Source organism: Oncorhynchus keta, chromosome 37, assembly GCF_023373465.1.
Source record: "Oncorhynchus keta strain PuntledgeMale-10-30-2019 chromosome 37, Oket_V2, whole genome shotgun sequence".
In the NCBI taxonomy this organism is placed as follows: Eukaryota; Metazoa; Chordata; class Actinopteri; order Salmoniformes; family Salmonidae; genus Oncorhynchus; species Oncorhynchus keta.
This window is the reverse complement of record NC_068457.1, coordinates 22,166,605-22,188,962: the sequence shown is the minus strand read 5'-3', so window position 1 is coordinate 22,188,962 and position 22,358 is coordinate 22,166,605. Positions and strand designations below refer to the sequence as shown.

At 43.8% G+C, this 22,358-nt stretch overlaps 1 protein-coding gene and 2 long non-coding RNA genes across 4 annotated transcripts; 2 read left to right on the top strand and 1 right to left on the bottom strand.

Annotated features, from left to right (window-relative positions):
* Positions 1 to 700: 700 nt before the first annotated feature.
* LOC118378617 (actin-related protein 2/3 complex subunit 2-B) lies at positions 701 to 20,973 on the bottom strand. Its single transcript, XM_052499734.1, has 10 exons — positions 20,657 to 20,973; positions 19,646 to 19,680; positions 19,401 to 19,513; positions 17,237 to 17,282; positions 15,643 to 15,829; positions 14,373 to 14,466; positions 11,717 to 11,843; positions 11,265 to 11,365; positions 10,682 to 10,782; positions 701 to 2,306 (listed from the first exon to the last, which is right to left on the bottom strand). Exons 1-10 carry the CDS (start codon positions 20,728 to 20,730, stop codon positions 2,285 to 2,287), a joined length of 900 nt encoding a protein of 299 aa, XP_052355694.1. The 5' UTR covers positions 20,731 to 20,973; the 3' UTR covers positions 701 to 2,284.
* LOC127916747 (uncharacterized) lies at positions 12,740 to 14,354 on the top strand. Its single transcript, XR_008095795.1, has 3 exons — positions 12,740 to 12,860; positions 12,921 to 13,100; positions 13,131 to 14,354. It is a non-coding gene; the product is annotated as an uncharacterized LOC127916747 (long non-coding RNA).
* On the top strand, positions 16,158 to 17,176 carry LOC127916746 (uncharacterized). Of its 2 annotated transcripts, none has more exons than XR_008095793.1 (3): positions 16,158 to 16,363; positions 16,564 to 16,723; positions 16,804 to 17,176. It is a non-coding gene; the product is annotated as an uncharacterized LOC127916746 (long non-coding RNA). The 2 variants fall into 2 exon arrangements; XR_008095794.1 differs by lacking the exon at positions 16,158 to 16,363 and adding an exon at positions 16,394 to 16,523.
* Positions 20,974 to 22,358: the final 1,385 nt, after the last annotated feature.

Sequence of the window (22,358 nt, the reverse complement as noted above, 5' to 3'; positions counted from 1 at the left end):
AGAGCACAAGCAAACAGATGTACCATTTCTGCTGTACTGATAAAATAAAGTAGGCAGGCCTCTCCATGGTATTACTCCACACCAGTTTGACAGCTCTACATAACATCGCTGAGAAAGGATATTGACAATGTGTTCATCATCCACCAATCACTCAGTGGTGCCAATTTGTAACGAGTGGTACTTTAGCCTTGACTGAACTCTCTCAAATCGCCACCATTGTCACATTCCCTAGCAACAGGTAAAATTCCATGTTTTTGTTATCTCAAGATAGTGTGTTGTCAAAGGAGACGCAGCTACCCCTAGAAAAGTAACTCATGGCTGACAATGATAAGGACATGATGGCAGGTATGGACAGGTAGCCTAGCGGTTAAAGAAGCCAGCAACCGGAGGATTGCCAGGTTGAATCCCGGGTCTTAAGGGAAAAAAATCATGCGGGAAGTTAGCTGGCAATGGGAGGGTTGCAGGTATCAAATCCTAGATGAGATCGACTGCCATTGCGCCCTTGAACAAGGCACTTAACCCCGACAATTGCACCATAGTATGGCAGCACCCTTCTCCAACCCGTGTGTACCTTCTTGTCTTTCAGAGGAGTTGGGATAAAGTGCAAGTTACATTTCCGTTGGACCTTGTACCTGTACAATTGGACAAATAAAGTAATGTTAATGTGAGATTAAGGTCTGTGAAACCACAACACAGAAAATAAGGATTTTTATAAGACTGGTTTATTTTTCCAATGACAATGGTACAAACAACATGGAAGCATAGAGGGGGAAGGAGAAAGAGAGGGGTTCTGAAGTTATGGACACCACCAGGGAGGGAGGGAGGAGGGGTACTGAAGTTATGGACACCACCAGGGAGGGAGGGAGGAGGGGTTCTGAAGTTATGGACACCACCAGGGAGGGAGGGAGGAGGGGTTCTGAAGTTATGGACACCACCAGGGAGGGAGAAAGGAGGGGTTCTGAAGTTATGGACACCACCAGGGAGGGAGGGAGGAGGGGTTCTGAAGTTATGGACACCACCAGGGAGGGAGGGAGGAGGGGTTCTGAAGTTATGGACACCACCAGGGAGGGAGGGAGGAGGGGTTCTGAAGTTATGGACACCACCAGGGAGGGAGGAAGGAGGGGTTCTGAAGTTATGGACACCACCAGGGAGGGAGGGAGGGAGGAGGGGTTCTGAAGTTATGGACACCACCAGGGAGGGAGGGAGGAGGGGTTCTGAAGTTATGGACACCACCAGGGAGGGAGAAAGGAGGGGTTCTGAAGTTATGGACACCATCAGGAGGGAGGGAGGAGGGGTTCTGAAGTTATGGACACCACCAGGGGGGAGGAAGGAGGGGTTCTGAAGTTATGGACACCATCAGGGAGGGAGGGAGGAGGGGTTCTGAAGTTATGGACACCATCAGGGAGGGAGGGAGGAGGGGTTCTGAAGTTATGGACACCACCAGGGAGGGAGGGAGGGAGGAGGGAAAGGAGGGGTTCTGAAGTTATGGACACCATCAGGGAGGGAGGGAGGAGGGGTTCTGAAGTTATGGACACCATCAGGGAGGGAGGGAGGAGGGGTTCTGAAGTTATGGACACCACCAGGAAGGGAGGGAGCAAGGAGGGGTTCTGAAGTTAAGGACACCACCAGGGAGGGAGGGAGGAGGGGTTCGGAAGTTAATGGACACCGCCAGGGAGGGAGAAAGGAGGGGTTCTGAAGTTAATGGACACCACCAGGGAGGGAGGGAGGAGGGGTTCTGAAGTTATGGACACCATCAGGGAGGGAGGAGGGGTTCTGAAGTTATGAACACCACCAGGGAGGGAGGGAGCAAGGAGGGGTTCTGAAGTTATGGACACCACCAGGGAGGGAGGGAGCAAGGAGGGGTTCTGAAGTTATGAACACCATCAGGGAGGGAGGGAGGAGGGGTTCTGAAGTTAAGGACACCACCAGGGAGGGAGGGAGGAGGGGTTCTGAAGTTATGGACACCACCAGGGAGGGAGCAAGGTAAGAGTACCAAATGGAGTAAAAGATATATCAAAACATTTCATATATATATTTATATAGGACTAATAATTATCTTTTAACTATGCAAAGCAAGGAATGCCCTTTTTATTTGTTTCAGCCTCGATTTCTACTAAGAGACAACTTTATTCAAAGAGGAGATAACTTTATTTAAAAAAAGACAGGATGGACACGCGCTGGGCGGGGCTTTATGGGCCTGTGATCCAGTCCAATGTGGAGTCGAGTCTCAGTGTGGCACGAATGGGGACGTGTCCAGGGGTCAGAGTGCGCGTGTGGACCAGCCTCAGCGGGAGAACGTCTTGCCCCTGAAAACAGACATAAAAAAAAAACAGTTAGCCAGAAATCAATTAAAAAGTCTTGCCACAAAGATACTTTATTGGCAGCTCGCCCTAAAGCCTTTTATACAGAGGGCTTGGCATTACTGCTTCTAGGTTTTATTCCGTCAATGTTTGAAAGGAAAATCCTCTCGCCGAGGTCCAAGGTAGGCTCCTCGCTGGCGCTGACTAGGTGACAAACTTGTTGAAATGTTGCAGTTGAAAGATAGTTGACAGCTGAAGGCAGATACAGTGCCTTCAGAAAGTATTTATACCCCTCAACTTAATCCACATTTGTTGTGTTACAGCCTGAATTCAAAATATATTTTCCCCCCTCATCCATCTACACACAATACCCCATAATGTCAAAGTGAAAACATGCTTATTTTAAAAATGGTTGCAAATTTATTGAAAATGAAATACATGGGGCCTCCCGAGTGGTGCAGTGGTCTAAGGGACTGCATCGCAGTGTTTGAAGAGTCACTACAGACCCGGGTTCGATCCCAGGTTGTGTTACAACCGGCCGTGACTTGGAGTCCCAAAGGGCGGCACAAAATTGGCCCAGTGTTGGCCGGCTCAGGGGAGGGTTTGGCCGGGGGAGCTTTACTTGGCTCTTTGCGCTCTATAGCAGCCCGGGCACCTGCAGGCTGACTGTCAGTTAAACAGTGTTTCCTCCAACACATTGGTGCAGCTGGCTTCTGGGTCAAGCGGACGGGTGTTAAGAAGCACGGTTTGGCGGGTCATGTTTTGGAGGACGCATGACTCGACCTTCGCCTCTCCCGAGACCATTGGTGAGAAAAGGGGGGTTAAAATAAAGAAAAAAACATATACACAGTACCAATCAAAAGTTGGGACACTTCCAGTTATTTTATTTTTTAAATTTGTACTATTTTCTACAATGTAGAATAATAGTGAAAACATCAAAACTATGAAATAACAAATATGGAATCATGTGGTAAAAAAAAAAAAAAAAAAAGGGTTAAATAAATCAACATATATTTCAGATTCTTCAAAGTAGCCACCATTTGCCTTGACAGCTTTGCACACTCTTGGCATTCTCTCAACCAGCTTCATGAGGTAGTCACCTGGAATGATTTAATTATCAGGTGTGCCTTGTTAAAAGTTAATTTGTGGAATTTCTTTCCTTCTTAACCCTCCTGCTGTGCTCCTGCTCTAATTGGACCGATTTACAAGTTCTCTGAAAAATGTAGTTCCTTCAATTAACCCGTTCATCATATGGACACACTTCCTCTCCCAGACCCCCACATGCATGTGTGTTTGAGCACACACACACACCCCCCCCCCTTCCTGGCTTCCATGGCAACCCCCACAGGAACCTTTCCCCAACAGATATTGTTGTGTATTGATATTCTAGCTGTCCCTTTAGAGCACCTATAACCCCCTCTTGCTTACCTAAGTTGAAATGTTCTTCCTGTGAAACACATTAAACACCCACGTTAATTTCTACTCCAGTCTCATGTTCTGTCCTTATATTAGTTGTATAAGTAATAGTGTGCTATACAACAGACATCTTTCCCCCATGGGAACCACATTCTCACAAACAATCGCAACATGGTTTCAATAATATAAAGAACTTCACAGCTTTGGTATATAAAGCTTTTGAGGCCTTGCTCACAATCCATTCTGTGGCAGGACAATGACCAAACGATATAGTGTATGTGAGGCTCTTGATCATATCTTTCATAATGACACTGGTGAGGAGAAAATCATTATTAAACTGACAACAAAGTAGTCAATGATAAAATAGCACAATATGTTTCATCTGAGTATTTGTTATAGTCAAAATAATCCATACATTATGCTTTGTTAACTCAAAAAACAAGTTGTATGAGCTCAGGTCAATGAGGCCTACAGGCCAGAAATAGCAAATAGATGTTCAAAACTTCTAATGTTCACAAGAACGTAAGTTGATAAAAAGATCTAAACATTAGATGATAATAAACATATTATGGAATCATATTCAGCTATAAAATGGGGACGGTCATTTTGGACCAGGAACACAATTAACATGAAACGAACACAACAGGAGGGTTAATGCGCTTGAGCCAATCAGTTGTGTTGTGACAAGGTAGGGGGATATACAGAAGAACATTGAACGTTTCTTCAAGTGCAGTCACAAAAACCATCAAGCGCTATGATGAAACTGGCTCTCATGAGGACCACCACAGGAAAGGAAGACCCAGAGTTACCTCTGCTGCAGAGGATAAGTTCATCAGAGTTACCAGCCTCAGATTGCAGCCCAAATAAATGCTACAGAGTTCAAGTAACAGACACATTTCAACATCAACTGTTCGGAGAAGACTGCGTGAACATGGGTTGAATTGCTGCAAAGAAACCACTACTAAAGGACACCAATAAGAAGAGACTTGCTTGGGCCAAGAAACACGAGCAACAGACATTAAACAGGTGGAAATCTGTCCTTTGGTCTAATGAGTCCAAATGTGAGTTTGTTTCCAACCACCGTGTCTTTGTGAGATGCAGAGTAGGTGAATGGCTGATCTCCGCAATGACTGATCCTCATGTCTTACAGTAATGATGAACTGTCATCTCTTTGCTTATATGAGCTGTTGTAGTGCCCCAAACATAACACTGGTTTTGTATTCAGGACAAAAATGTAATTGCTTTGCCACATTTATTGCAGCATTACTTCATTCAGTGCCTTGTTACAAACAGGATGCATGTTTTGGAATATTTTTATTCTGTACAGGCTTCCTTTTCACTCTGTCAATTAGGTTAGTATTGTGGAGTAACTACAATGTTGATCCATCCTCATTTTGCTCCCATCACAGCCATTAAACTCTGTTTTAAAGGCACAATTGGACTCACTCATATCCCTGAGCAGTTTCCTTCCTCTCTGGCAACTGAGTTAGGAAGGACGCTTGTACCTTTGTAGTGACTGGGTGTATTGACGCACCATCCAAAGTGTAATTAATAACTTCAACATGCTCAAAGGGATATTCAATGTCTACTTTGTACATGTTTAACCCATTTACCAATAGGTGCCGTTCTTTGCGAGGCATTGGAAAACCTCCCTGGTCTTTGTGGTTGAACCCGTGTTTGAAATTCACTGCACGACTGAGGGACCTTCTAAATAATTAATTGAATGTTGGATGTACAGAGATTAGGTAGTTATTTTAAAAAATCATGTTAAACATTATAGCACACAGAGAGAGTCCATGCAACTTATTATGAGACTTGCTAAGCACATTTCTACTCCTGAACTTATTTAGGCTTGTCATAACAAGGGGGTTGAATCCTTATTGACTCACGACATCAGCTTTATTTTTTATTAATTTGTAAATAATTCCATCAAGCCTCACGTTTTTAATCTTTGCTATGCTGAAATAAAGGCTATACACTTTCATTAGACCAGCCTCTAATATTACTTAGTGTTGTTTACACTTACAGTGTAAACTTTCCCTTATAGCTATTAATATAATAATAATTTATGTCAGTCTATCATTAGTAGGCTTAGTATAGCAGCCTTGTATAACCACCATCAGACCTGTAGGCCTAAGAGCCCATCCTGTTTAGTCTTAATACCGTAACTTACTTAGGCCTGTATTTCAATACTTGTATAGGCTACTGTATCAATCATTTATTTGTTCATGTCATGACACAGCATACGAGCCAATCATGATGTGAAATGCAATCAAGCATTTTAGTTTAAAAATAAAATAAGGCAACCATTGAATAATCAGCATAAACAATAAATGGACCTAAACCATTCCATTTCGGGAAATTGCATTCACGAATCTGACTGTTTAGTCTTTGCTGCAATAAAGGCTTTACAAAAAAAAACATTATAGCAGAAACTCTGGTATGCTTATCACTTATTTAGTGTTGTTTACATTGTTCCTAACAGTCAGAAAAATTATATTGTAATCTAACAGATCATGTTTGGCACACATAGGAAGCGCTGCGTCCATATTCGACCGAACTACCATCCTGTAGGTTCCCTCCAACCCTGTTCCTGGAGAACTACCATCCTATACGTTCCCTCCAACCCTGTTCCTGGAGAACTACCATCCTATACGTTCCCTCCAACCCTGTTCCTGGAGAACTACCATCCTGTAGGTTCCCTCCAACCCCGTTCCTGGAGAACTACCATCCTGTAGGTTCCCTCCAACCCTGTTCCTGGAGAACTACCATCCTATACGTTCCCTCCAACCCTGTTCCTGGAGAACTACCATCCTGTAGGTTCCCTCCAACCCTGTTCCTGGAGAACTACCATCCTATACGTTCCCTCCAACCCTGTTCCTAGAGAACTACCATCCTGTAGGTTCCCTCCAACCCTGTTCCTGGAGAACTACCATCCTATACGTTCCCTCCAACCCTGTTCCTAGAGAACTACCATCCTATACGTTCCCTCCAACCCTGTTCCTAGAGAACAACCATCCTGTAGGTTCCCTCCAACCCTGTTCCTGGAGAACTACCATCCTATACGTTCCCTCCAACCCTGTTCCTAGAGAACTACCATCCTGTAGGTTCCCTCCAACCCTGTTCCTGGAGAACTACCATCCTATACGTTCCCTCCAACCCCGTTCCTGGAGAACTACCATCCTGTAGGTTCCCTCCAACCCTGTTCCTGGAGAACTACCATCCTGTAGGTTCCCTCCAACCCTGTTCCTGGAGAACTACCATCCTATACGTTCCCTCCAACCCTGTTCCTGGAGAACTACCATCCTATACGTTCCCTCCAACCCTGTTCCTGGAGAACTACCATCCTATACGTTCCCTCCAACCCTGTTCCTGGAGAACTACCATCCTATACGTTCCCTCCAACCCTGTTCCTGGAGAACTACCATCCTATACGTTCCCTCCAACCCTGTTCCTGGAGAACTACCATCCTGTAGGTTCCCTCCAACCCTGTTCCTGGAGAACTACCATCCTATAGGTCCTCTCTCCAACCCTGTTCCTAGAGAACTACCATCCTATAGGTTCACTCCAACCCTGTTCCTGGAGAACTACCATCCTATACGTTCCCTCCAACCCTGTTCCTGGAGAACTACCATCCTATACGTTCCCTCCAACCCTGTTCCTGGAGAACTACCATCCTATAGGTCCTCTCTCCAACCCTGTTCCTAGAGAACTACCATCCTATAGGTCCTCTCTCCAACCCTGTTCCTAGAGAACTACCATCCTATAGGTTCACTCCAACCCTGTTCCTAGAGAACTACCATCCCATAGGTCCTCTCTCCAACCCTGTTCCTGGAGAACTACCATCCTATAGGTCCTCTCTCCAATCCTGTTCCGAGAGAACTACCATCCCATAGGTCCTCTCTCCAACCCTGTTCCTAGAGAACTACCATTCCATAGGTCCTCTCTCCAACCCTGTTCCTGGAGAACTACCATCCTATAGGTTCCCTCCAATCCTGTTCCTGGAGAACTACCATCCTGTGGGTTCCCTCCAACCCTGTTCCTGGAGAACTACCATCCTATACGTTCCCTCCAACCCTGTTCCTGGAGAACTACCATCCTGTGGGTTCATTCCAACCCTATTCCTGGAGAACTACCATCCTGTGGGTTCCCTCCAACCCTGTTCCTGGAGAACTACCATCCTGTGGGTTCACTCCAACCCTGTTCCTGGAGAACTACCATCCTATAGGTTCCCTCCAATCCTGTTCCTGGAGAACTACCATCCTGTGGGTTCCCTCCAACCCTGTTCCTGGAGAACTACCATCCTATACGTTCCCTCCAACCCTGTTCCTGGAGAACTACCATCCTGTGGGTTCATTCCAACCCTGTTCCTGGAGAACTACCATCCTGTGGGTTCCCTCCAACCCTGTTCCTGGAGAACTACCATCCTGTGGGTTCACTCCAACCCTGTTCCTGGAGAACTACCATCCTGTGGGTTCACTCCAACCCTGTTCCTGGAGAACTACCATCCTATACGTTCACTCCAACCCTGTTCCTGGAGAACTACCATCCTATACGTTCACTCCAACCCTGTTCCTGGAGAACTACCATCCTGTGGGTTCATTCCAACCCTGTTCCTGGAGAACTACCATCCTGTGGGTTCCCTCCAACCCTGTTCCTGGAGAACTACCATCCTGTAGGTTCCCTCCAACCCTCTTCCTGGAGAACTACCATCCTATACGTTCACTCCAACCCTGTTCCTGGAGAACTACCATCCTGTAGGTTCACTCCAACCCTGTTCCTGGAGAACTACCATCCTATACGTTCACTCCAACCCTGTTCCTGGAGAACTACCATCCTATACGTTCACTCCAACCCTGTTCCTGGAGAACTACCATCCTATAGGTTCACTCCAACCCTGTTCCTGGAGAACTACCATCCTATAGGTTCCCTCCAACCCTCTTCCTGGAGAACTACCATCCTATAGGTTCCCTCCAACCCTGTTCCTGGAGAACTACCATCCTATACGTTCCCTCCAACCCTGTTCCTGGAGAACTACCATCCTGTGGGTTCCCTCCAACCCTGTTCCTGGAGAACTACCATCCTATACGTTCCCTCCAAGCCTGTTCCTGGAGAACTACCATCCTGTGGGTTCCCTCCAACCCTGTTCCTGGAGAACTACCATCCTGTGGGTTCCCTCCAACCCTGTTCCTGGAGAACTACCTTCCCAGCGCTCCATAACAAATTTTTCTTGATCTCCATTATTTACTACAACTAGTCAAATTTATTCCAGACACAGACTTCCCTTTTACCTCCTGCCCAACCAGTAAACATTCCCGTTTGTCACGTCCTCAGCATCCATTTTGCTGTCACGCGTGTTATGGTGTTCAGAGTTTGTTAGAACCAATTTATTGATGTGACTATGATATGCTATAGGTCAGGCCCTATTGGTCACGTGCATGCAAAGCATACATGTGTCACGTAAAGAGAGCAGGGGTTGAGGGAATAAGCAATAAACACTGTGTTGATGTGTGGTGGTCGCTGCAGTAGGGAGGAAAGAGAGAGAGAGACAAAGGGTGTTCGTCACACAGTTGCTCAATGTCTTTTTTTTTTTTTTTTTAACACAGCAAGTCTGATCCAGGCCCGGCACAATCAAATCAATTGTGGTCAGACTCCCTCTAGTCATTTGTGTCTTAATTATTTAATCAAACAGTTTGCTTAAAGCATCAGACAAGCTCAGTACATATAGTTGATTTGATTAAGACATTTCGATGCGTCTATATGGAAAAATAAAAATGTTGACCAATCGAAAGAACAGACGACTCTTGGTCAACACACAAAAGGTCAGCACATATGGCCTTCATGCAAGAGTAAAAATACAGATACCACACCTTCCAACTAAATGTTGACCCAACTATGTCAACTACCGCTGACTAAATCCTAGATTGTGAAACAAGAGTCCACCCCTGCTTCCTTCCACCCAGAGCGGAGCTCCCTGAGGAACAGTGGCATACAATTCCCCAGAGTCACAGTTAAATATTCATATTTAGACAAGGCCACTTCTGTTTCAGACAGAGGGGGAATGCTGGTCAGATCCACAGATCCCACACAGCAATAGGGACTAAACGGAGTGAGTGAGTGAGTGAGTGAGTGAGTGAGTGAGTGGGGGGAGCTGCTCGTGTCAAAGCAGTTCTAGTAGTACACACACAATGAACTAACACAACTGTTGAAACAAGACCACCCTCACAAACACCGTAGCCTACAGACAAGAACATTACAGGAGGGTTCTAAGGAATCTCTACAATCCATTCATTTCTCAGCTGTACACACTTCCACCCTGGCTCTCTCTCTCCATCTGACTGCTGTTCACCACACAGGTGTGTGTGTTTGGTGTTGGTATTTAATTAAGAAAGGAATGTTGAGGTGGGCGAGGGACGTGAAAACATTTCACACACAAAATAAAGCATTATCAGGGACAATAAGATCTGGGGACATGGTGAAAGTAGCCCGTGTGCTTCAATAAATGATAACAGATTAACTGACCTCTCTGATCTTTGAGAACAGGCTGCACTCACAGCAGGGTGAACTTGTTTTAAAGGACAGAAGTGTCCTACAGGCAGTGCTGCTAGAGTCAACGTTAGGTCACCCACATCCCAGTGAACCCAATGACTGGCAGTGGAATAAGTCAGACCTGGGTCCAAATAGTATGTTCATTTTCTCAAATACTTTGAGTGTTTTGCTCAAGCATTGGCTCGAGTGCTAGGAGGGCGGGGCATGCACTTTTGGGACTATTCCATTAGTTCCAGGCTTGGCCAATCAAGCACAGTCCAGGTATGGGACCATATTTTAAAAGCATCTGAGAGTAGGTGTGCTGATCTAGGATCCCCTCTCACATAAACATGTAATACTATCCATAGTGAGCCAAAAGGCTAAACTGATCCTAGATCAGCACTCCAACGCTGGAGTGCAGAGCAGCAGTAACTTACGACATGGTCTTCATCTCCTTCTTCTCAGCGTCGGGTCGAGCCCTGTTCAACACCTTGAGGAAGTCAGAAGTCTTAGCCCTCATACGTGTGTGGATGTAGGCCTGGAAGGAGGAGGGGGAGGAGACATACCTAAATACACACCTACTGAAACAACAGCTCACCGACACGCACTAATTGACCTCAACTCATACCAGGCAGGAATCTGAAAAGCACATATTTACACGCCCGTAACTGTTTACGATGGAGAGCCCATCAGATACCTTTATGATCACAGACTGCAGGGTTTTACCATGCTAGTGCCGGTAAAGTAGGGCAGGTAAAACAGGGCCCTAGTTAGGGCAGGTAAAGAAGGGCCCTAGTTAGGGCAGGTAAAGTTATTCCCTCAACCCTTACTTAATCTATGTCCAGGAAACTGTTCCTTTACATGGTAGTGCAGGTATGGTAGTGCCCTAGTAAGGGCAATAGTTAGTGGTCATCTAGGAGCACTATAATGGGTAGTGCAGGTATAGTAGTGTCCTAATTAGGGCAGTGCAGAAGTTGGGACTAATAGGGTCCTAGTTAGTATACTAGTTAGGGAAGTCACCTTGGAGCACTTTATGTGGTAGTGCAGGTAGTCCCTGAAGGTGTGGATGAGGTTGATGGTGTTGTCTCTGGCGTTGGCGTTGGTGTGACGTGGGAACAGGACTGAGAGGACAGGAGAAATAACACACATTACCACAAAGACATTGGAATTAGGCTGATGACTGACCTGATATTCAAGCTAATGTTTGTTTATGATCATCCACTGACTACTTTCTATCATGTCACTAGCGTTGGAAAACGACTAATTAATTGCATGTCTAGTTGAAGTAAAAAAATATATTTAATGGTTACACAATTCAGCTCTAGGCACCTTCTTGTACAGTAAACCCATGTAATTCACAGGAAGGCCCAACATCCCATTTGGAAGATTCCAGGAATCAGAATAGAATAAGAAGAAAATCCAGAATCCTCCAACCAGGATTTGTGGAAAACCTGGGAATGGTTGGTACAGACCGAAGGTGATGTAGCCGATGTTGTCTCCAACGGCGGCGTCAGTGTCCTTCAGCTCCAGGGGCGGCTCCCGGTGGCTGAACAGAACCTGGGGGGCAGTGTGACTGGCTCGCCGACCCTCCTTAAACTCCTACACACAGAGAGCAACACAGACAGACCGTGAGACACATACAGAGAGCGACACACACTAAGGTTGTCCATGACAAATACCTAATAGTGTAGAGAGCAAATAAGATATTTCATAAATCATTTGCACAGACATGGAGGTGATGGGGTTTCTGCATTACTGTAGTGAACTACCTTTAGGCAACAGTGCAAAGATACTTTGGCAACCTTTCTCCTTTTCACAATCATATGGACATACATACTGTATTGTAAATTACATCACTTTGTACCGTACATAGTGCTGCCAAGCTCGTTTTAATCATGTGAGAGGCGGTTCCTGTTAAGGGTGATGAAAACTAGAGTAGGGATGCACAATATATCAGTGAACATAACGGAATCGGACAATATTAGCCAAAAATGGCAGCGTCGACCCGATATTTCTAGTTTAACGCCGATGTGCAATACTGATGTCAAAGCTGACGTGCATACTTATATAACGTAGGTAGATGACGTGCATACCTATATATCGTAGGTAGATGACGTGCATACTTATATAACGTAGGTAGATGACGTGCATACCTATATAACGTAGGTAGATGACGTGCATACCTATATAACGTAGGTAGATGACGTGCATACTTATATAACGTAGGTAGATGACGTGCATACCTATATAATGTAGGTAGATGACGTGCATACTTATATAACGTAGGTAGATGACGTGCATACCTATATAATGTAGGTAGATGACGTGCATACTTATATAACGTAGGTAGATGACGTGCATACCTATATAACGTAGGTAGATGACGTGCATACTTATATAACGTAGGTAGATGACGTGCATACTTATATAACGTAGGTAGATGACGTGCATACTTATATAACGTAGGTAGATGACGTGCATACCTATATAACGTAGGTAGATGACGTGCATACTTATATAACGTAGGTAGATGACGTGCATACCTATATAATGTAGGTAGATGACGTGCATACTTATATAACGTAGGTAGATGACGTGCATACCTATATAACGTAGGTAGATGACGTGCATACTTATATAACGTAGGTAGATGACGTGCATACTTATATAACGTAGGTAGATGACGTGCATACCTATATAACGTAGGTACATGACGTGCATACCTATATAACGTAGGTACATGACGTGCATACCTATATAACGTAGGTACATGACGTGCATACCTATATAACGTAGGTACATGACGTGCATACCTATATAACGTAGGTACATGACGTGCATACCTATATAACGTAGGTAGATGACGTGCATACCTATATAACGTAGGTACATGATGTGCATACCTATAACGTAGGTACATGATGTAAGAACCTTTCAGCGAGACTACTCAAAGGCCAAATCCATTATCGGCAAGAATGGAATTCATTGCCCTTGACAACCGTTCTCTGTCGTGGGGGATGTTGGCTTTCGCCGACTGGTCGAGCACCGGGTACATACTACCGAGTGTGCTTTTTTTCAGATGTTGCCCTACCGGAGTTACACAGTAATAGAGTCACTGCTATTAGCTTCACGACTGACATTTGGACTAGCGATATCAGCCCCATGAGCATGCCAAGTCTGATAGCACAGTGGGTCGACGAGGATGTCGTAATGTGGGAAGTCATATTTCCTACTCATGAATGTGCTGGTTGTCATACTGCTGCTGCCATTTCAATGGCATTTGAGAACATGTTTGAAACATGGAAACTTGAACACAGTAGCTAGCTCCATTCAAAACAACTGACTGAAGAAATAAGCTGATCAACTGCAGCCGTGATGCCCTCTGTCACAGCATTGAAACACCTGCTCAACAAAACTGCCCACACAGGCTGTGAACAAGCGAGTCGGTGGCATTCTCTTTACTGTGTCGCCACCATGCTCGATGCCATGTACAAGGACTGCTACCTCCATGCAAACAAGAGACAGGGGTTTATGTGAAATGTTACATACACAGCTGGACAAGAAGGAAACAGAGACAGTGACAGTGGGCACCGAGGAAGAGAGGCCACAGACAGAGCTGAAACTTCACTGCTTGACATCTATGATGAAATCCTGGTTGAGAATGAGACAATTGAACATATGAACAGCAAGTAAGTGAAAGAAATGAGGTTTGATTATGTTTTACTGGTAATGGCATGCAAAAAAAAAAAAATCACTTCTGCCAGTGTGGTAACCTTTATTTAACTAGGCAAGTCAGTTAAGAACAAATTGTTATTTACAATGACAGCCAAAACCGGACACTGGGCCAATTGTGCGCCGCCCTATGGGACTCCCAATCACGGCCGGATGTGATACAGCCTGGTTTCGAACCAGGGACTGTAGTGATGCCTCCTACACTGAGATGCAGTGCCTTAGACTGCTGCTTACATGTGTGTTTTATCTATTTAACTGTACTAGAATGCTTAAAAGGCCGCTAAAATGTTAAATATCGGTATTGGGTTTTTTTTGGCAAGGAAAATATTGGATATCGGTATCGGCCAAAAATGTCATATCGCTGCATCACTACTTGAGAGAGAAATATTGTTTCACCTGCATGAATACTTTCCCAAGGATGACATCATCGTCGTCTTTGAACACAGTGCTGAACACCACCGTCACTCTGTCCTTCTTGGCCTCCAGATACCTGAGGACAAACACAGGAACATGTCAACAACCAGTAGTCCCCTCGGTGACATGGAATACTGGCAGTAAAAAAAAGATAAAAAAAAAAGTTTCTTGAATCTAAAAATATACACAGTACCAGTCAAAGGTTTAGACACCTACTCATTCAAGAGTTTATTTTCTACATTGTAGAATAGTGAAGACATCAAAAATATTAAATAACACATATGGAATCATGTAGTAAGCAAAAAGTGTTAAACAAATCAAAATATATTTTATATGGGAGATTCTTCAAAGTAGCCACCCTTTCTTTGCCTTGATGCCCAGCTTCATGAGGTAATCACCTGGAATGCATTTCAATTAGCAGGTGTGCTTTGGTAAAAGTTCATTTGTGGAATTTCTTTCCTTCTTAATGCTTTTGAGCCAATCGGTTATGTTGTGACATGGTAGGGGTGGTATACAGAAGATAGCCCTATTTGGTAAAAGACCAAGTCCATATTACAGCAATAACAGCTCAAATAAGCAACGAGAAATGACAGTCATCATTACTTTAAGAGATGGAGGTCAGTCAATATGGACATTTAAACTTTGAAAGTTTCTTCAAGTGCAGTCGCAAAAACTATCAAGCACTATGATGAAACTGTCTCATGAGAACCGCCACAGGACAGGAAGACCCAGAGTTACCTCTATTGCAGAGAATTAAATCATTACAGTTACCAGCCTCAGATTGCAGCCAAAATAAATGCTTCAGCGTTCAAGTAACACACATTTCAACATCAACTGTTCAGAGGAGAATGAATCAGGCCTTCATGGTCAAATTTCTGCAAAGAAACCACTACTAAAGGACACCAATAAGAAGAAACCCTTGAATGAGCAGGTGTTTTTTAAAACTTGACCGGTAGTGTGTGTGATTGAGATATACATACATACACTTATTCAATGTGTTTTTAGGGGCTATAGCAGTAAAGGCAAAATTCTATATTTTAACAAGTAATTGTTTTGATACCTACAGGGGTCCTAAAATTCCAAATCAAATAGCCAAATGATCTGTCATGACCACCTTAAAACAATTCCATTTTTTAGTAGAAGCCCCCCACCCAAAGCCTCAGACTATTAGTGGTCAACAACAAATAGCATCCTTGTTTTGTCTATGGTTACTTCTATACATTTTCATCCAGGCAGTGCAGCAGCCACCTACATGGACTCGTCGTCTCTGTAGTGGACCACGGCCCTCGTCTCTCCCTCCTTGCCCTCCTCCTGGAACTTGAAGTATTTCTCAAATACAGAGGCGAAGCAATTCCTCTTCAGCATGCCCGCCTGGTGGATCACTTCCTCCTTATTGGCCGGGACCGCATCCAGGTCAAAGAGCAGGGACACGTTGTAGCCTAGGAGACAGCCAATTACAGACAAGATCAGCTATTGTTCAATATAATTATTAAATCGCTAGAAACCTTCTTAGTAAGAGGTTTATTAACTGTGACAAGGTGTCAATCTGAGGGGAATGGGGGTCAAAACCGGCCTATAGCAAATGACAATACTAATAAAACCAAAATTCTTCATAGACTTTCCAACAAAGTAAACTATTAAGCAAAAAAACAAACAACGTGTTGGTCTAATTGCAATGCGTTAGACCTGGTGCCAACCAAAGACAGCGTATGACCCAGTAAACACAATCTATAGTTTCAATCATGGAGGAGGATGTGGGTGCATGGTGTTATTTTAATTGAATGTGTCTAAACTTCAGGCTGTGGAAAAAACTAAAGCAGGAAAACAAGAAGCAGTTGTTTATTTTTTAATTTTACATTTGAGTCATTTATAGTGAATTACAGTCCCAGCTAGGTGGTGGGACAACCACATACAGCATCTCAGTCCCAGCTAGGTGGTGGGACAACCACATACAGCATCTCAGTCCCAGCTAGGTGGTGGGACAACCACATATAGTATCTCAGTCCCAGCTAGGTGGTGGGACAACCACATACAGTATCTCAGTCCCAGCTAGGTGGTGGGACAACCACATACAGTATCTCAGTCCCAGCTAGGTGGTGGGACAACCACATACAGCATCTCAGTCCCAGCTAGGTGGTGGGACAACCACATACAGTATCTCAGTCCCAGCTAGGTGGTGGGACAACCACATACAGCATCTCAGTCCCAGCTAGGTGGTGGGACAACCACATACAGCATCTCAGTCCCAGCTAGGTGGTGGGACAACCACATACAGCATCTCAGTCCCAGCTAGGTGGTGGGACAACCACATACAGCATCTCAGTCCCAGCTAGGTGGTGGGACAACCACATACAGTATCTCAGTCCCAGCTAGGTGGTGGGACAACCACATACAGTATCTCAGTCCCAGCTAGGTGGTGGGACAACCACATACAGCATCTCAGTCCCAGCTAGGTGGTGGGACAACCACATACAGTATCTCAGTCCCAGCTAGGTGGTGGGACAACCACATACAGCATCTCAGTCCCAGCTAGGTGGTGGGACAACCACATACAGTATCTCAGTCCCAGCTAGGTGGTGGGACAACCACATACAGTATCTCAGTCCCAGCTAGGTGGTGGGACAACCACATACAGTATCTCAGTAATAGTTAGCTACTTTATTCCGGAAAAATGTACTAACTATCAGCAAAGTCTGTGGTAGTAATATAAGTGTGGGTGTTGGACCTCCGTAAGGGATAGGGCTATATGACGTGCTGTGGATAATTCTCTGAGTAGTTGGAGACATTAACATGGTGACAGTGGAAACTTACATAGGGAGAGTGGACCGTAGTTACATAATACTTACACGCCTCGGGTGAAACCAGGAAGTTCCCATAGACCCGCTTCAGCAGCTGAAAGGAGGGAGAGATTTGGTGTGTTATTATGGACAGTAAGAGGTGGATGTCTCAGTGTAGATAATGGTAAGGGGAGATCATAAGCCTTCCCCTAAAACAACAGTTACCCGTCAATGTGGAATCACTGGAATGCAGCCCGAGTTCTGATCAAAAAAGGCAATAATATGCAAATCCAGCGTACAGATGTCAAAACAGAGATGACAACTTCTATTATAAGAAGATGTACTGCAACTCAGTTTCCTCTACAGTAAAACTGCAAGAGTGCACCATTGTGACACATGTATTTATGTATTGTGTAAATCTATTATGTAACACGTAAAGTGGAACATTTCTACACAAAAATGTGTTTTGTTGTGGGTTAGTGAAGAAAGGTGACAAGGTGTACCAAATGTACACTTAGTGACTGAAAAGGACAGGGCTTGATTAGTTGAACATGTTCTCACAAGGCCACTGTTTTTGCAGTAGTTAAACTAGCTTTTTATACCACTACAATGAAGAACGGAGCTGGAAGTAGGACACAAGGCAATGAAGATAGACAGGACTGAGACAGGGACATGATTTGGTCCTTTAAAAACACACCACAGTGCAGCAAGTGATATAGGTGTTCCTTTCCACAGCTCCTTTCCTCCATAATCTTCAAGTGCTCGACAGGTAAAAGCAACACTGTTAAAACCTATCCAGTCCTTTGATTCAGTAGTGCTCACAGAGAGTAAGAAAACAAGTGCTCAACAGGTAAAAGTAGCACTGTTAAAACCTATCCAGTCCTTTTATTCAGTAGTGCTCACAGAGAGTAAGAAACAAGGACTGGTAGACTACAGGAAAGCAGTCATGGTGTTCATTAGGCAACATTTAGCTGTCTCAGTCAGCACTTCCTCCTTATAGGGTGAGTCATAAAGCACTTCCTGTTTCTATAATAAACCACTGCTGCTGCTTTCTTCCATACATGGTGAGGATGTACAAAGCCCTGACATCCTGCTTTACAGACATTCTCCTTTTCAACAAAAAATAAAACATCTACTCTGACACATTTTAAACTACAATTGAAGCTATGATGAGTGCCATGGGTTAGTTTTCAAGCATTACATTTTTGTAATTTAGCAGACACTCTTATACAGAGCAACTTACAGTAGTGAATGCATACGTTTTCATCCTTAAATATATATATACGCGACTCACTGTATGTCGCACGTCACTACTTCACAGGACTGCCATTTGAATGTAAACTTTTCATTTTTATCAAAATGTATTTAAAAAAAACATTTTTTTACAAGAAATGCATTCTGGAAGAATGCCTTAATTACAAACTTGTTTGCCATATGCCTTGTTGGTTTAGTCATGGAAAGATACAGCATCCTTCCTGCTAGCAATGATTGGCTGAGAAAAGGAGTGGGGTGGACATGCTGCGAGACGAGTTCGGATTGGTCTACCATGTAGTATGCTTCTGTCTATAATATGAGCTGCTCAGTATGTGTAGGTAATCCTTTTTAATGCTGATTTTAAAAAATAAATAAAAAGCTATCAGGTAGTAGAACTGCATATGTGTTGCTCTCCTCTTTCTGGAGGACTGAGTTCTGAAATCAGTGGAATTAGAGTATGATATCTAAGGAGAAAATTCTGGCATTTGATTGCAAATATGCAGAGGGAGTCCAAAAGTTAAATCTTTGGTTATTTAATACATAGCCTCACATGTGAATCATTAAAGAGATGGGTGGGGCTAAAGCTTAAAAGGGTGTGAACGATGCTGAATGGGTGTAGACAAAGAGCTCTCCAGTAGGTACCAAAAAATTCAAGGTCCATTTTCTCAAAAGTGAGGTTACATGTTTATCAACTTTCAAAACAGAATTACTTTCCCAATGTTCCTCAGCTGTAGTGTATGATATACCATTTTCTAGTGCGGAGTCTACCTTTATCCAATGTAAAAATTAAAAAAATTCTGCTACATAAGACCGAATCGAGCCGGTCGGTCACATATACTGGTCCCCCATGGGAATCGAACCCACAACCCTTGCTTTGCAAGCGCCATGCTCTACCAACTGAGCTACACGGGACATATCTGTAGATTGAATGAAGGGCAAGGGAGGTACAGATGCTGGTGTGTGTGTGTGTGTGTGTCACCTCATCAGCTCCGTGCTCCTGCAGCTCCTTGTAGAACTTAAGGGAGATGCTGACCATCAGCTTGGTCTTGTCCCCATCGGGGTTGGAGATGTGGTAGAGGACACCATCAAAATCTACAGTTCAGAGAAAAGCCATCAGTTACAAACAAGCACCCACCTGGAAAACTCACTCCTGAAAATAGCATAATATTGTTAAAACTGCATGCTACTGCTACTGGAAATATTAACCACTAGTCCTCAACTCACCTGCAAATGTCACCTCCACTGCCTCTGGTTTAGTCCTACAAATAGAGGATTATATATCAAATATGTATGAAACTGAATGCATGATAATATAACAAATTTGGCCATGTTTTGTTGAGTAGTTAACTATAGACAACACTTAATTTGCTGCCAGTATAATAATATTCTGCAGCAGCAGTTACCATGTTGGCATATTTGTGTAAAACCATTTTGGTTTTCGTGCAACTTGCAATTGTATTTCAAGAAACCACTCATTGGGGTTTAAAAGTTGTCTATAACAGCAGTTCCTCTCCCCAGAGAGTTGTACTGACATGACCCAACTTGGGGATGCTGGAATGCGGAAGAGGCCAACAATGCGATGGCTAATATATTGCTAGTAGCTATCTAGTCTGATTATTCTCTATTCATTTCCTGAATTGAACGACTCTAGCTAATACAAGGTTAATCCATAACGATACGCTCTCTTTCTCAATTCAAAGCAAACTAGTTAGCTAGCTAATATACCATGAACTAGAAAAGCAGGTTCCCTTTTACTGCGGTGATTAGCATAGCAGCCAGTGATAGGTATAGTTAGCTAGCTAATAACACGGTTAGACATATTTTGTGAAAGCCAATTTTTCAATTATGCTGGTGGCAGTTCATTGGGACAATAAATGAGAGGATGCCGACAAAAACACATAAACTAGAGTTCGCTTAGCGTTACCCCCTTATTGGGGCTAGACAGTTATTAGATTGGCTTCACCTGCCCAGCGAGCCAAAGCTAACCAGTGACAGACACACCCCATTATTCCGGCTAAGCGATGCCTCTTGCAGAGGCGCGTGCCTCTTTATTCAGTTAAACCAGAATATTACTGTACGTGTCAAATATATCGTCACTGTTCTGTCAATTCCTCCAGCCGCACATTTTCCATCCATCATTCGTTGTCGAGCAAATAATACTGGCCTGACATTAAGATACGGCTACTGTTAGCTATTCGGTAGCTAGCAAGCTAGTCTGGAACAATGATTTCTCACCCATTGGCTGCACCGTCAAATTTCAACGTCAGCGTCTCTTCTATAATCCGGTTGTTGATTTCTAGCAGAATCATTGCAGCGGACTGGGGGATACGTTTAAATCGAAATATAAATTTGTTTTAGATCCTTAGGCTTCTTTGTGTGAAATTCTGAAAATGTTTCTTCCCTGACAGACCGCTTCCGCCGAGTCTTTCGTCTGTCGGCTCTTCCGCTTATTTCATTCCGGACCCCAAAGCAAGGTTGCTCACATCACTGCCTGTAAGATTGTGGCTGACATTGGTCTAGATATAAAATGTACACACTGATTGCTTCAATTTTTTAAAATGATAAACTGGGTGGTTCGAGCCCTGAATGCTGATTGGCTGAAAGCCGTGGTATATCACACCGTATACAACGAGTATGACAAAACATTTATTTTTAACGCTCTAATGACATTGGTAACCAGTTTATAAAAGCAATAAGGCACCTCGGGTGTTTGTGGTACATGGCCAATATACCACAGCTTAAGGGCTGTAACCAGAAACTCCACGTGCATTGTGCATAAGAACAGCCAGATACCACACCCCCTCGGGCCTTATTGCTTAATTAAATAACTGCTTACCTTCATTGTGCGTTTTTGTCAGATAACAAAACACATTTAAATCGTTCATGGTTCCTTCTTATTCCCAGTAATAGACCTTTGCAACCTTTTGCCACATTTCAGGCTTCAAACATAAAGATATAAAACTGTATTTTTTTTGTGAAGAAACAACAACAAGTGGGACACAATCATGAAGTGGAACGACATTTATTGGATATTTCAAACTTTTTTAACTATCAAAAACTGAAAAATTGGGCGTGCAAAATTATTCAGCCCCCTTAAGTTAATACTTTGTAGCGCCACCTTTTGCTGCGATTACAGCTGTAAGTCGCTTGGGGTATGTCTCTACCAGTTTTGCACATCGAGAGACTGAAATGTTTTGCCATTCCTCCTTGCAAAACAGCTCGAGCTCAGTGAGGTTGGATGGAGAGCATTTGTGAACAGCAGTTTTAAGTTCTTTCCACAGATTCTCGATTGGATTCAGGTCTGGACTTTGACTTGGCCATTCTAACACCTGGATATGTTTATTTTTTAACCATTCCATTGTAGATTTTGCTTTATGTTTTGGATCATTGTCTTGTTGGAAGACAAATCTCCGGCCCAGTCTCAGGTCTTTTGCAGACTCCATCAGGTTTTCTTCCAGAATGGTCCTGTATTTGGCTCCATCCATCTTCCCATCAATTTTAACCATCTTCCCTGTCCCCGCTGAAGAAAAGCAGGCCCAAACCATGATGCTGCCACCACCATGTTTGACAGTGGGAATGGTGTATTCAGGGTGATGAGCTGTGTTGCTTTTAAGCCAAACATAACGTTTTGCATTGTTGCCAAAAAGTTCAATTTTGGTTTCATCTGACCAGAGCACCTTCTTCCACATGTTTGGTGTGTCTCCCAGGTGGCTTGTGGCAAACTTTAAACAACACTTTTTATGGATATCTTTAAGAAATGGCTTTCTTCTTGCCACTCTTCCATAAAGGCCAGATTTGTGCAATATACAACTGATTGTTGTCCTATGGACAGAGTCTCCCACCTCAGCTGTAGATCTCTGCAGTTCATCCAGAGTGATCATGGGCCTCTTGGCTGCATCTCTGATCAGTCTTCTCCTTGTATGAGCTGAAAGTTTAG

Bases quoted from the DNA above. Each gene is read 5' to 3' on its own strand.
- LOC118378617 (XM_052499734.1), bottom strand. From the start codon at position 20,730: ATGATTCTGCTAGAAATCAACAACCGGATTATAGAAGAGACGCTGACG. The intron at 17,283-19,400 runs GTGACACACACA...CCCTCCTTTCAG, and splicing joins AGGAGCACGGAGCTGATGAG to CTGCTGAAGCGGGTCTATGG. The intron at 10,783-11,264 runs GTGACTTCCCTA...TCCTCCTTCCAG, and splicing joins ACCACATAAAGTGCTCCAAG to GCCTACATCCACACACGTAT.